Below are 15,184 nucleotides of genomic sequence, written 5' to 3'. Positions count from 1 at the left end.
TTTATTCTTATTTATAAAAATATTTGTATACTGCATATTGAGAGAGAGATTTTCAACAATAATGTAAAACCAAGGTCTAAGACTATTATGTGCGTCACACTGGTCTTAGTGGTTTAAGAGTAGACTAGTTGTAAGTGGGATCTTCATAACAACCAAATTTTTAGGATATTTTTACAAAATCAGTCCCAAATCAGCTCAGCCCAAGTGCTGTCATAACTGTAAACACAAAGATACATGCTAATATCATCATGACATTATAACTTTGGCAGAAATACTTGTGTACAAAGCTTTCTGTGAGAAGCTGCCCTAAGCATAAAATAACACTGCTGCAGACTAACTATGAAAGGCACATGTATCCATTATTTGCAGCTTGGAATTTGGAGCCCGATCACTCTCTGATTGCAGACTGCCCGTACTAAACATTTTAAAGCAAAATATAATGCATATTTGTGCCCAGCATAACTGAATTGGTATATACAGAACTTGTTCTGAGCTGTTATCAGTACCTATGTCTAAAATCTTGAATGAAACATGCCTTAAGTCAGCAGCTCAAAATATTCCATGTAGTTGCAGTTCTGTGATTCCATGCATTGTGGAACAAAGACCCCAAAACATTTGCGGTACACTGATTTAGAACAGACAAAATGCAGAATGAGAGGGTTCCCAAAGTTAAATTTTGGTGCAAAATTTTGTTTTGTGTTTACAGATTTTCCACACTGTGAAATCAACTTCAGAAACCCTGCCCCCCTTTTAGCTGTTCCACAGGCAATTTCATGAGTACCCATTATTTATGAAGGGAATAAGAGCGCTAAGTAGAATCTACTGTATGTCTATGTAAGTAGAGAGCCTGAAGATGATTATTTAATGGAGTAGAATTAATGGTTGCCTTGGAGAAGGCCAAGCATTCACCCCTCACCACCAGCTGGAAAGTGAGTGCTAGCCTAATGGCAGCTGGGAAATGGTGAGAGCAAGTAAGTCAGCCAAGTAAGTGAGATGTTCACATACTAAGATATTGAGACTTTTCTATATTTCCCATGAGGGAAACATTTATCATTGGCACAAAACTCAGGGTACTTGCACTCACTCATAATGAAACCAATAAAGAAATGATTAACACATTTAGTAAGCAAATTCTGAACAGATATTTCACTCTTTTAAAATAACATTATTTCAAGTACACAAAGTTCTGTTGGTACGAATACTAAAAATTATTGTCTGCGGCTTAACAACTTGGGACCAGTATACTTAAAGAATTGCCCTATCCCAAATGTGCCCATTTGCTTACTTCACATTTACAAGTGCCACACAATGTTCATTTGACATTTGAGAGAAGTCATTCCTTTTGCACAGCAGCACCTGTCTTCTGAAACTCCCTGTCTGCTGGCATTAAGGAGGTTTCTTCACAGTACTGTTTTATATACCTAAGGAAAACTTTTCTGTTGTAGCAAGGCTCTCCAGACACATGATTTGCTTTTTTATTTCTTTGAACAAGCAGCATATAAATTTTCTAAATTAGAGCAGTACTTGCTCTGAAGTTACTTGCCCTTTACTGCTGGATTCATTAGTCCATACTAAAAAATGGAAATTGCTCTGATTTAGGAGGATAAGCTACACTTCTTTTTGAAAAAGAGGATCTGATCTCCAAAGTGCACACAAACTGAGGTTTTCAGTCTACGCTGTTCCGATAACCCATACAGCTAGCAGGAAGTGGCACAACCTGCATGGGTCATATGGTACTCATGCTACCTGCATTTTCACAGGACACTGCCTGAACTCTGAACTGTGCATTGAGACCTGAGTCAGGAGCATGGAAAGCTAGCATCTGGGAACACTCCAAGAAGGGACTGGAGGCAGAATTTTAATCATAAGATGAAGAGGTTTGGAAATTCTCAGCCAGAGGAGCAAGTACAGTGGTTGCAGACCTCAGAACACACTGAGGTGGTAGTAGAAGTTACAGCGTACAAAACAATTCATGCTCCTCCCCAAAGAAGAGGGAGATGTGTGGTGGCAGCAGGTGACTCTCTACAGAGGACAGAGGCAGCAGTGTGCCAAAAAATGGCTCATGGTTTCAGATGTCTCTATACAAATGCACAGAGTACAGAAACAAGCAAGAAAAACTTGAGCTCTGAATACAGGATGGCAAATATTATCTAATAGGCATTACTGGAACTTGGTGGGATGAGACTAGAATGAGACTGGAATGAAGGAATTGAGGGGTATGACTCATTCAAAAGGAATAGATCAAACAGGAAGGGGGGAGAAATAGCATTACATGTAAAAGATGTGTACACTTGTGAAGAGATCCATGAGATTATATGGGTAAAAATGGTAGGAGAAGGAACTACAGTGACCTTGGACTGAAGACTTGGATGATGCCTTCCTAGAGCAGATTACCAAACATTCAAAAGGGAAAGATATAGTAGTCATGGGAGACTTCAACTACCCCAATATCTGTTGGAACTCAAACTCTGCCAAGAATTTAAGGTCCAACAAATCCCACAATTGGCTCTCTGGTAATTTCATTTCCCAAAAGGTAGAAGAAGCAACAAGGGGGTCATATATATTGGACCTGGTCCTCACCAACAGGGAGGAACTGATCGACAAGGTGGAAATACTCAGAAACTTGAGAGGAAGTGATCATGCCCTCCTGGTTTCATGATACAGAGGAGAAGGGAAAGCTGAGTGTAGTCAAGAGATGCACTCTGGACTTTAAGAAGCTCGATTCCTAAAAGTTTAAGGAGCTACTGGGAGAAATCCCATGGTCAGAAATACTCAAAAGCTAAGTGAGCCCCAGATAGAAGGGAGTTTATTATAGGTGAAATATTAAAGGCCCAAATGCCAACAATTCCAACAAGAAAGAAAAGCAGGAGGTAGCTAAAGAAACTGGTGTGGCTGCATAAGGAGCTGATGGATTAGCTGAGATGTAAGAAGGGAATGTATTATAAATGGAAGAGAGGAGAAATCACAAAGGAAGGGTAGATACAAGTATCCAACAGTTGCAAGGAGAAGGTCAGGCAGGCCAAAGCTCAGAATGAAGTCAGGTTTGCAAGAGAGGTTAAAAATAACTTTAAAAGCTTATTCAGCTATGTTCGAAGCAAGAAGAACAATCAAGTAATAGGGTCCTTGTGTGAAGAAGACAGAAAAATGCTATTGAGTGACAGAGAGAAGTATTTTTCTAAACTGAAATAGCTCTGTCGGTACAGCTTGAAACTCTGAATCTCAGGGTCATGGGTTCAAGCTGCGTACCAATGGCTCAGGCTTTCTTATACCACCTGTGACCTAATGTACCTTAAAATTCATGTCTATCAAGCAATCTGGCATAAAATTTCCCCAACCACACAGGATTGATCTAGGGAGCTAATAAAGACATCATGTGTGTGTGTGTGTGTGTGTGTGTGTGTATTCTGTGTTAGCTATTTAATTTCATTCACGTGTACTTTTAAATATGTAGAAATGTCCATTGAACATACCTGATTTTACTCCCCTTGACCTTACAGGGGAAGTCACAGCACTAATTAGGTTGCATAATGCTGTTCCTCTGCTAATCATTTTCTGAATGTCAGGTGCCTTCAAACTCCATTCCTCCTCCAAATGCTAAGAAATGAACAAGATGTTATTTTCAACTACTGATTATATTTGTAAGTGTGACAAAAAGCATTCCACTCTAGATGGGCTGGACATGGCCAGAAATTATCTCATCATGTCACACATCCCACTTGCTCTATCATCAAACTGTGCCCTGCCATTTCTCATTAATGACCCAAAAACTGGAGTGAACATTTTTTAAAAAGTGAGATAGCAGAACTCTCAAATGAAATAGGGCTGGGAAGATGTACTGGTACCAAAATACTGCAAGTACTTTACTCATATTTAAACCATGCCCAGTTTCTTATTATAAAAATGAATCATATACAGCAATAGTTTGTGTTGAAACATAGCTAAAAATGGGACAAAAGGTGTCTGTCTCAGTCTAGCAATTAGTTGCAAGCCAAGTTCTCCACACTTGCAAGAATTTCCCTATTCACTAATGTGTGCAGCTGCACAACGTACATCCTTTTGCACACACAGAGGTGTCTTTTGCTTTGAAGTGAGTTGGTAAGTTCTTGCAAGTGCATCGTCTGTCCCTTGGAGCTGTGTCATTATGGTCAGTAGTCAACTAAGTCTTACTAGGTGTACACCCATTGAAATAACGGACCTAACTTAGTCATTAATTTCCATGGATCTACACTGAGTAAAATCCAGTTGAATACCAACGAAAAGATCTACAGCGTTCCTACTTAATTCTTTGAAACCAAAAGGACACCATCAGTTGACAAATCAACTGACATACAAATCCAATTACAGTGGTACCTTGGGTTACATACGCTTCAGGTTACAGACTCCACTAACCCAGAAATATTACCTCGGGTTAAGAACTTTGCTTCAGGATGAGAACAGAAATTTTGCAGCAGCGGCACAGTGGCAGCATTGGCTAAAGTGGTGCTTCAGCTTAAGAACAGTTTCAGGTTAAGAACAGACCTCCAGAACGAATTAAGTTCTTAACCTGAGGTACCACTGTAATGAAATTATTGTCAGAAATGATAAGAAGTCTCTCACCTTGGTGTTCTGCAAATGTTTGTTTAAATTCTCCACATTCAAAGAGGGCTGGGTAGCTGGGATTCTTTCCGTCATCTCATCTACCCATTTCTTCAAAGATTCTACATGAAGATTGAACTCATCCATCTGCTTCTGGCAAGAGGACACATCCTCTTCTCTGCACAATTGAAAACAAGGAAGGGATACGGGAGAGATAGTCTCCTTGTTCTCGGGATAATGTAGGCAAATCCTTCTTCTAGGTAAAACTATAATATGGGCTTTATTAACAACCAGTATGTATAGCCGGGACTGAAAGCACTCCTATCTATGCACAGAAGGGTTGCAAGTGTTCCTTTCAGACTACAGCCCCTCATACCACATCTCACATTTCAAATGCTGCTCCAAAGTGAGAGTCTTGATGGACTAACAGGGGCTTGTCACAATGTACATGCAAACCATCACACCCGGCCCTTTAGATCTCAGCCCAACTAGTGGCATTTCCTTATATATTATTACTGTATTTTTACTGTTGTCTGGTTGGTGCACACAAGTTCCTGGAGATGAAATCCCAGCCACTTCACTCCTCCCTGTGCCATGCTGAGCTAAGCCACATATTTGCTTATCATATCATCTAGAACTGGACTCATGATTTAGTTTTCTCCAGAAAACATGCCGGACCAAACTATGGCTCAGCTCAGCATTTCTTGTTCTTTTGCTGCTTGCACCATGCTAAGCCACATATTTGCTTATCATATTGTGCGGACTCCTAGAGAAGAGAACCCATACACTTGTGCATCTATGCAAAGCTATGGTTTGGCTTAGAATGACAAGTGTTTCTTAATTCTGCAATATTGTTACAAGCCAGTAACTTTTCCTTCACTTTATGAAACTGCAAAACACACCACAACTGTCTTATAGGTCTGTGCATCACATTATTTGGAACTCTTACTTTTATAGTTGCAAAATTTAATATTTGTAATTGGTAACCCTTTAGTTGGTTGGTTGGTTGGTTGATTGTCTGATGAACTGGCAAGATTACAAGTTCAAGGCATGCTTTGCTGAGCCTATTTTGATTCTGCTGTACACTATGGGGGGGAATATTAAAGATTAACTTCTAGTATTGAGTGGGATATTTTATCTATCAAATTCTAAGTTACCTCAAAAAGGCACCTATAATGAAGTGTTTGAAATATGCTCATGGAAATTATTGTAATTAGGTAAAAATAAATCAGTCACAAGACAGATAATCCGCAGAAATTATTTACTCATTGACAACCCTGATTATTTTCATCACCACCAACACCATCAGCACACACTATTCTAAAATTTGATTATTGTACTCACTTTTCTCGTATAGTCTCTTCCATTTCCTTGAATTTCTTTGACAAGGCATTTACTTTTTCTAACACTAATGACCTGTCTCCAGGAAGAGCATGAGGAGAGAGTTCTTCAATGAGGTGTTGCAAATTTTCAAGATCTTTTTTCTGCTCCATCAGTTCAGTGTTGGTTTCCTTTAAAATGGACAAGAAAGTAATTGCTTCACACCTGAACACACTGCACGGTGTTCAAAATTTATTCCTTGGACTCAGCAGGTTCTCTTATAATTGTGGGTGGCATAGTTACGCCAGCCATTGTACTGCTCAGTAAGGGGCAATGTAGGGCTCACAAAAGTAAAAATCTACAGTACCTGCACATATAAGGACATCTCAGTAACGTCTTTTCCTGGGATGTCAGCCTCGCCAAGAGCCTGAGTTTTCTTGTCCAAGAATAACTGGAGTTTATCAGTGAGGAACTCAAACAGCTCCACTTTGGTCTTCAATCCCTCCAACTTTTCAAGTTTTTTCCTGTGTTTATTATTTGCTTCACAAAACCGCTGAGAAAGTTCGTTCATTTTAGCTTGTAAAGAGGATGCAGTGGATGGGTCTGTTGTTTCCATGAATTTGTTCAACTTTTCTTTCATGGCATTTAGGCTACTTTGCCGACCCACAATGTCTTGTTCTAGAGCCTGGGATAAATAGATAAGTCTGAGAAGACAGCCATACTCATGGGTGCATCTCTATGTGAATGAAGTGATTGCAAGCTGATGTAAATGACTGCACTTCCTGTAGTCAGTTTCTAAAGCAAGAAGTGGCAATGAGGAGAACCCCAAAGATAAAGATGCGGAAGAAATCTCAATTGCATTTAAAGGTGAGCATGAAAGAATATGTGAAGCAAAAGCACAGCTATCCTTTGCACGTCTCCAAATTTACCAATGCAGTTCTCAAACTAAAAAAATCTATACACAACTGTGTATATTAGCATGAAATATTTATAAAAATTCAATGAATGTAGCACACAAAACTGCATAACAGGCAAAAATTGTTGCAAAAATGTGTATATCGGGCAAAATTGCACACATCTATGTGTACATTTAGGAGAAAGGCACACAAAAATGCTAATGAATTGTTGTGATGACTTCTTTAAAAAAAATTGAACTGATGCAGAAATGTGGCAAACAAAACTTAAGATTGGAAAAAGAAGAAACTAAAAGAGACAGATTTGTTTATTGCTACTCTTAGAAAAGGTAGTCATTACTCAATAGCTGCAGACGTGACAACCAATGGTTTTGTGCAGCCCCCTGTGCTGACCCTGGTAGTATATTTGGATTTGTGGCAGTCTGCACAGAGACTGGGACAGCTGACATGCACTTTTGGGTTGTCTGGCACACTAACATACAATATTAGCATGCATCTCACCCACAAATGCACTATGCGCACTAGAGAAAGTCACCGTCTAGATGCACTCTAATGAAACACTGTTTTAAGACTGAATTTTCTTCAGATACCTGAATGTATTAATGAAAACTTGTTTTCAGTATCTTGATTTCCCCCGCCCCCACTTTGAGCTTTAAGTTCCTGGCATTAGGAGGAAAATTTGCTCTGCTAAAAACTAACTCACCATACTTTTACTAATGACATCCTGAATTACAGAAGAATTCAAAGGCACTTGACCTTGCTCCTCAAGACTCTTCTCAACACCATTCATCCAATCAAGCATTTCATCCAATCCATCCTGGACGCTTAATGAACGTGTCAGAGTGATCTGAAGTTTCTCATTCCGGTCATTCACTGCTTTAGATAAGTGATTATACTTATCCACAATAGTATCTGAAAGAAACAAGTAGATAAAGGATAGTTTATAAGTTCACAACCATTTTAGAATACAAGCAACTGCCTTTGGCAGAGTTATGCCAATAGTCCAGCTAAATCAGGGATGGGGAACCCATAGCCACCCAGATGTGGTTGGACAACAATTCGCATCACCCTGGTACCATTGGCCACGGGGGCTGAAATTGGAATCAAACAACATCTGGAGGGCCACAGGTTCACTACCCCAGGGCTAACACAACATAATTTACTGCAATTGGGAACAGCATTTCGGGGTCTCAGGCACAAGTCTTTGCCAACCCTGCTCCCTAACACCCTATGACTGGAGTCGATGGAATTGAACCTCAAATTTTGTAATACATCCAAGATAGCTCCTGTACCTTAAACAAGTTATTGGGGAAGAAGAGAAGTTAATCCGTAAAGTGTAGCTTGCCTTGGCACACTGCAGCAGGAGTTTGAAAAGCTGCACCTGACAATATTCTCTTATCTACGCAAGTGTCAATTTTACAAGAGCCTTAACGCTGAAAGGTTAGCCAAAAATACCAGCAAAGCAATACTTTGCATGTAAAACACACATTCAAAGTATTGCTAGGTCGCGATTTTCGGCCAAGCTTATTTCAACCATGAACAAGATAGAGAGTTGAAAACATAATCCCTTTGAAAACAGGCAGGAGAAATTTTCCCTAAGTTTTGGAGCAGGATAGGCAACTAGACAAAGTGGTGGGAGTGTCTCCCGCCCCCCTTTTCAACTTTTTTTTTAAAAAATCCCTGTAGCTGCCTGTATCCCACATATTCTGGAACACTCATGGGAAATAACACACTCTCTCTCCTCTTAAGGAACAGTCCGCACTCCCCCAAAAATTCTTCTAACTCACTTTCCCAATCCACACCTAAAGATTTGCCTAAGGAGTATTCTTCAGAATTTAGTATTTGCTGTGACAAGGAGCATACCACATGATATAGGAAAGAGGCCAGTTAACACAAGCCGCACACAGTAGCGAACAATGCTTGGCTCTCAGAGTAGCCCCAGAAGGATGCAGAATTTTCTACTTGAGGTTCTCTCAAGTGAAACTGTACCTTAGAAACTGAACCTTAAAAATTCACAGCATAGGGGACCCATAGATAAAAGTTATTTTTTTCTGAGAGCGTACTATGGATTCTTCATCAGTACGCTGACTGGAGTCAGACATATTCGACTCTGAGAACAACAAAGGGTTGGGAACACATGATTCCCTTTTACAAGGGAGCTGGGAACATGTGATTCCTTCTATGCCTCAAGTGCATGCCCACAGAAGACAGCCTTGTGGATAAAACAGTTGGATAGGACAGTTAATTGATTCAGGTGGCTTGACACAGGTTTTAAAAAGGCAAATTGCAAAATATCTAAAAGAAAGAGGTTATATAAAAAGCAAATGTCCCCAAAGACTGCTGAGGCCCGAAGTCAAAGGGCAATATTCTACAAAAGAAGGATTTCATCTGTTGTTCCTGCTGATTGATTTCACTGATATCAATGTCTCATAAAGGGGACAATTCTATCAGTTGCTCAGAACTACCCTACATCTCCAAGCCAGGTAAATACAACCTGGCTTTTATTCTTTACAGCAGGAATGGGGAACCCTTTTCAGCCTGTGGGTAGCATTATTTTCTGGGCAAGTTTCCAGGGACAACATGCCAGTGGTGCGCTGTAACAGAGGCAAAAGCAAGCAGAGTAATGAATGTAAATTTTGTCTTTGTACAATAGGCTAGTCTCTACACACACTCCCATACTCTTTTCTATCCTCAAGAAGGGTGCAAAGCGAAGAACGGGTGTAGCTGGTGAGGGGATCTGAAATGGGGGGGTTCCCCAGAAATTCTGTAGTGTCGGGTTTCCTGCTTTTTTTTTTTTGACACATTCTTTATTCATCAAATATCAAACACAAATAGCTAGAAAAGCAGCTAGAAAAATATCAGACGGAGCACTGAAAAACAAATCACCAAAAATTTAGCAGGTTAAGCAGTGCCAGGCATGAGTATGAAAAGAGGTATTGCAATATTTTAATACATTAACTTGTAACAGCAGGATGTTAAACAGATGGACTTCGCATACTTGACGGTTGGAACCAGGGAATTAAAGGCTTAAGTCTGCATAGCCAGCTTTCTCTTGCAGGCCTTTATACATATTCCAGTAATCTCATATGGCTGCTAGGGCAGAACAGTTATAATTTTAAAAGAAACCTCAATCAGCTCAGATATCCTCTTCTCCAGACTCTTAGGATGTGTGTCTTTTTAACTCACTGAAACCACAAGATCACCCCTAAATCCAAAGTTTAGTTTAACCCGTCATTACCTCTGCACTTCTTGGTAACAGTTTCTCTGTTTCAGCATATTTGATTATTATTACAAGTAGAAATATCACTGAACTGTGTGTCATTTCCCCTAATTCTTTTCCGGCTTGAAACAGGAAAACAGATTCTCAACATGCACAGTTAATGCCTATGCTGGCCTTTGAATAATAGATAGTTGATGGCCTCCGATCTTAACTTTGTGTGTGTGTGTGTGTGTGTGTGTGTGTGTGTGTATAGAGAGAGTAAACTAATTTGATTTTTTTTAAAATGGTATAGTGGTAAATAAATATTTGTATAAAGAAATATAGATGTGATGAACTAGAAAGCGATACTACTCTTCTTAACTATAATTGTTTACATATGATTAGCACTACGGTTGTTATGTTGAAACTTCTTTCAACAATGACAAGGTGACTTTTTGCCTTGGAGCAACAGGACACACTACCACCGACACCAACACTATGACTCGTAACTAATGGATTTGGAAGGTTCTGCAAGTTTCAAAGGCCATTTGTCGTGTGGTCTGAGTTCTGACCAAAGTGCTTCATAAATGTCCTAGAACAGACATGGGGAACCCGTGGTCCTCCAAATGTTGCTGGAACACAATGCCCATCATCCCTGACCACTGGGTGGGACTGATGGGAGCTGGAATTCGATGGCACCTGGAGGGCCCAGGTACCCCAATGCTGCCCTAGGATCCCCTGAAGCTATTGAAGCTAAGCAGGTGGAAACCTGATCAGTGCCTCACGGGAAGGCTACTGGGAGTCTCACATAAGCAAATTCAACACATCTCCCCTCCACCCTTTTGCCCTTGAAAATGGCTCACTCATCCCATTTGTAACATGCGACTGGAGCAGACCTGCATTTAGACACGGGCCTGTCACTGTCACGTATGGTTTGGCGCTACTTTATAGGGACATGACCCAGCCAAACCTGAGCACTACTAAGTCCTGCTGATTTTCATGGGCTGAGAGCTAAACAACTGCTCCGCCTGATTCAGTGAATTATGCCCTTTGCCTTAAAAAATAATAAAGGTAAAAACAGCTGAGTTGTTGGAGGCCAGGAGGCAACCACCACTTAGTATCTTCTCCAGTCTACAAATATGAGAAATGGAAGAAGGAAATGGAGAAGACAGTTACTCATCTTACCCAGGGTATTCTGGATTTCATCTTTGTCTGGCAGTAATTCTCCCCTGGTGTCAAAAAGCACTTCGGCAGCTTTTTTCAGTTTCTCTACAGCAACCTGGTGACCGGACACTTGCCCTTGAAGCACCTGTAAAAATGTACAATTTTTCAATTCTACTGCTTGCTAACGTGTGTTTATGTACACACAGGCACACAATAACAGTAAGATAGGTTTGGTAGACACCATTAAACATCATACAGATGACAATACACATCTTGCTCTGCTGGGCAGAATCCAGTCGGCTACTCGGGATGATAGAAAGCTGCACTAAATGAAACCATGAGCTGATCCAGAATAGGCACTTCTTATCTTGACTTGGGCAAGTGCAATTTGCAGCCCAAGATATTTTGCTTACTGCCCTTTTTTTGCGTAGCTCCCATTTACTACAATGGGACTTACGCAATAACTATGCTTTTCATGCTATACATTAAAATTGCAACTTAGCTACCACTATGATAAGCATTTCATTTTTTTTAAAAAAAGGCTCTCCTAACCAACTGCCATAAACAGAGCTTTCCTGTCACATAAAAGCAGTTACCCATCCATGGGAAGAGAGTTTTGTTATTAAAAACGCAATCTGTGATGTCAGTCGGCCTTTGGGATGGGCAGTCAGTGGGAAGCTGCAGATGGAGAGCCCTCTCTGTTCTGCCTATAGCGCTACTTCTGCTTTATGTCACAAGAGATAACATTTGTCGGGAACCAGGAGGATTTGGAGGAAAGAACTCCAGATAAAGAGAATGTTTCATCTACCCTAATCCAGTTCTCTTTTAAAAACAAAAAACAAAAAAACTTCTTATGAAGTGTCCATATTGTTGTTGTTGTTTCCTCTCTCCACACAAATACAGTGGTACCTCTGGTTAAGAACTCAATCGGTTCTGGAGGTCCATTCTTAACCTGAAACCATTCTTAATCTGAGGTACCACTTTAGCTAATGGGGCCTCCTGCTGCTGCCGCAGCACGATTTCTGTTCTCATCCTGCAGTAAAGTTCTTAACCTGAGGTACTACTTCTGGGTTAGCGGAGTCTGTAACCCAAAGTGTTTGTAATCCGAGGTACCACTATACTTGAATTGTGATTCACCCCCCACCCCGTTGCCAGCGTGATGCAGTGACTCCAAGTAGGAGTGCTGGGCTTGGACCGAGGAGACTGAGGTCAAATCCCTTCTAAACTAGGACATTTTTTTTCTGTCAGAACGTTCTGGAACGCTGTTCCGGCACCTCTCAACTGGGCCCAGGAAGTGCGGAGAGAACCCGACCCACCTCAGCAAAGCCCCGCTGCACCTCTAGCTCATTAGGAGACTCTCCCCAGAGCCCAAAAAGAGACATCCGCTTCATGCTCTGGAGAGGGTTTCCTGGTGAGCTGGAGGCACAGAGGTGCTTTGCTGAGTCTCTTTCCCCTGCCAGCTAACACGTGGGAAAGCCGCGCCTCAGCTAAGCAAGCCCCATTGCTCATGAGAGCCAGAGAGGTGGGGACGGGGACTCATTAAGCTGCTCAGCTGAGGCGAGGAAGACTCACCTCCAATAAGCATCCTCAACAAGCCTCTGGCTCATGAGGAGGCACCCCCCACAAGTCCAAAGAGATTCTCTTGGGGCTCTGGGGTGGGCCTTCTGAGGGAGGTGTGTTCTGACAGCTTTTTGTCTAGAAAAAAAGCACTGTGCTAAACTATGATATCCTCTAGGTTATATTAAGTCACTCGTTATCTCTCAATATAATCTACCTTGTAGGGGTGTGGTGAGGATAAAAAGGAGAAAAAACATATACACTGTCCTGATTCTACTTCTGGTTCTCTTAGACAGACACTGTTGGTCCCTGATGAGGACACTTGCCCTTTCAATGTCCTTTCAAAATTTACTGGGTTTTGTTTTGTTGAGAGGGTTTTTTGGGGGGTGGGGTATTGCTTACACTTTTTGTCCGTTTTATTTGTGTGGTGGTTGGATCAGATCCGAGTGTGAGTGGTGGGTCCCCGTCCCCGTCCCCCCCGGCACCATGTGAGATGGATGTTTTGGCCCACAACTGTTCCTTAGCTTTCCAAATGTGCACCCAGGCTCAAAAAGGTTCGGGACCCCTGACATATAGCCACAATGTTCAAGAAGCACTTGGGGTCCCATGAACAAGTTGGAAGCCAAAGAGATAATGATCAAAAAGGTTTCATTGACAGGACACTTCCAGGTTTCCCTTGTGACAATCAGCATTATTTTTTTCTAAATTGGACATGTTCAACTAATGTACACCTCCCCCCCCCCCCCAAACACACATACACCAAAGGGGAACATGGCTTTCCTTTATTCTATAAACTGCTTTTTCTTGAAATACAACAGCTCTGGAGATTTTTTGGTTTACCTTGGTTTCTTCTAGTTGTCTCTGGAGATTTTTTGGATCTACAGCAACTGCTTCAGAAAACTGTTTATTCACAGCTTCTTCAGAGGCTTGAAGTCCTGTCAGAAGCCCAGATGAGGTATCCTCATAATTCTGGTATTTATCTACCAGATCTTTGAGGTTATTTCCAAGGATACTGCACTAGAAGTGCAGAGAGAGAAAACGGTGTTCAAGAATGGAAATATATTTTAAAGCATTTGTATATAATATTACTAACTAAAAGCTTTAGGCGATTTGAAAACATCTTGTAACGGTAATTCAAATACTCTGCTTATCTCGTACTGCAAGATATTTATGAAATGATAACAATGCCATTTCATACCGCTCCAGTAACGGCTGAACATGGAAAGCACACACAAGCCTGCTTTGTCTGACACCCTAAACCAAACCCTTTTCCTGCCGCACTGCATCAAGCAAAGCGAAGGTTTGGCTTAGAGTGTGTTGTGTGTACCAAGGCTTTTGTTTAAACTTCCCTCCTCACTAACTTCTGACACTCATGTGAGAGGTTTTTATTGCAACTGGCTCCATCTAGTGGTCAAATTTGAAAAGCCAGACAAGTAGGATTTGCTGACAAAATCATAACCTGGAAGTTTGTATATCCTGAGAAGACCTAAGTTTTAGAAGTTTGAGTTAAATGAACAAAAGAAGGATTCCAGAATAAATTTCTCTCGTGTGTTGGCTAGTGTGTATCTCAGTTTTTATCTCTCTTCTATCACCACATATGTACAATGGTGGTGTTTTAGCTAAAATATGAAGCCCAGCACAATGCAAAGCAGTAGTCAAAGTGGTGCTTGCTGATGTCTGGCAGCTATATGAAATTTCTAGTCGATTTCTAGATTATCACAGCCTGGGGGACAATTGCCATGATCCTCTTCGTAGTTACTGACTTGTGGCAAGGGCTGAACCTGTGGCTATGTGGTAATCTTATAAATGTACTTATGGCATCACCCAGATTTCTGCTTACCACACCACCACAGAATGTCATCTGAGAGGCAAAGCTTTGATCTGTGCTTTGGGCACATAGTGAAGCAATCAGACTGCTGCTTTAGGGACGTTCAGGCATTCACCTGAACATGTGGACTGTTAAAAGTGTGGACAGGGGTGCACACACAAGTCCCACTCCCCAATGTCATCACATACATCACACTACTGCAGTCCCCAGCCTTCCACATTGCACAGAGGAAGTGTGCCAGGGGCTTCTACTTCTGCTCACTTGCACATGAAAAGATTCCTCCATGCAACTGAGGACACTGCTGTAAGAGTTCTACTTGGATTCTAGTGAACATGAATAGAAGTCACCTGCAGAATGCTTATTAGCACATCACAGGAAAGCTCAACAACTGAGGACATTGGGGATGGAGCGTGTGTGTGTCCCTGCTCCCACCCACTTTCTGTATTCATGTGTTCAGGCACTTAAGGCACTCCTTATAACACACTAAAAGGGCTGTTTAAATGGCTACAGAGACCAAATTTGGTTCTAAGTTGTCTCAGAGTACACGTTTAAAAGCCTCGGAGTAAATGGTAAGAAAACAAATGGGATTCCCCAAGAAGATCAAATGTTGTACAATACAGAAAAATA

General features: G+C 41.2%; 1 protein-coding gene across 14 annotated transcripts in view; it reads right to left on the bottom strand.

The window, feature by feature from the left end:
* DST (dystonin) overlaps positions 1-15,184 on the bottom strand; it is a 306,444-nt gene that overhangs the window by 93,571 nt on the left and 197,689 nt on the right. For all 14 annotated transcript variants that reach the window (XM_079970248.1, XM_079970257.1, XM_079970258.1 and 11 more), the window contains 7 exons: positions 13,570-13,746; positions 11,194-11,317; positions 7,513-7,721; positions 6,263-6,580; positions 5,920-6,086; positions 4,597-4,753; positions 3,471-3,594 (listed from right to left, as the gene is read on the bottom strand). In XM_079970248.1, coding sequence (XP_079826374.1) covers positions 3,471-3,594; positions 4,597-4,753; positions 5,920-6,086; positions 6,263-6,580; positions 7,513-7,721; positions 11,194-11,317; positions 13,570-13,746 — 1,276 coding nt within the window. The remainder of the gene's footprint in view (positions 1-3,470; positions 3,595-4,596; positions 4,754-5,919; positions 6,087-6,262; positions 6,581-7,512; positions 7,722-11,193; positions 11,318-13,569; positions 13,747-15,184) is intronic.

This window comes from Podarcis cretensis, assembly GCF_951804945.1.
Source record: "Podarcis cretensis genome assembly, chromosome: 3".
In the NCBI taxonomy this organism is placed as follows: Eukaryota; Metazoa; Chordata; class Lepidosauria; order Squamata; family Lacertidae; genus Podarcis; species Podarcis cretensis.
This window is presented reverse-complemented; position numbering and strand designations above follow the sequence as displayed.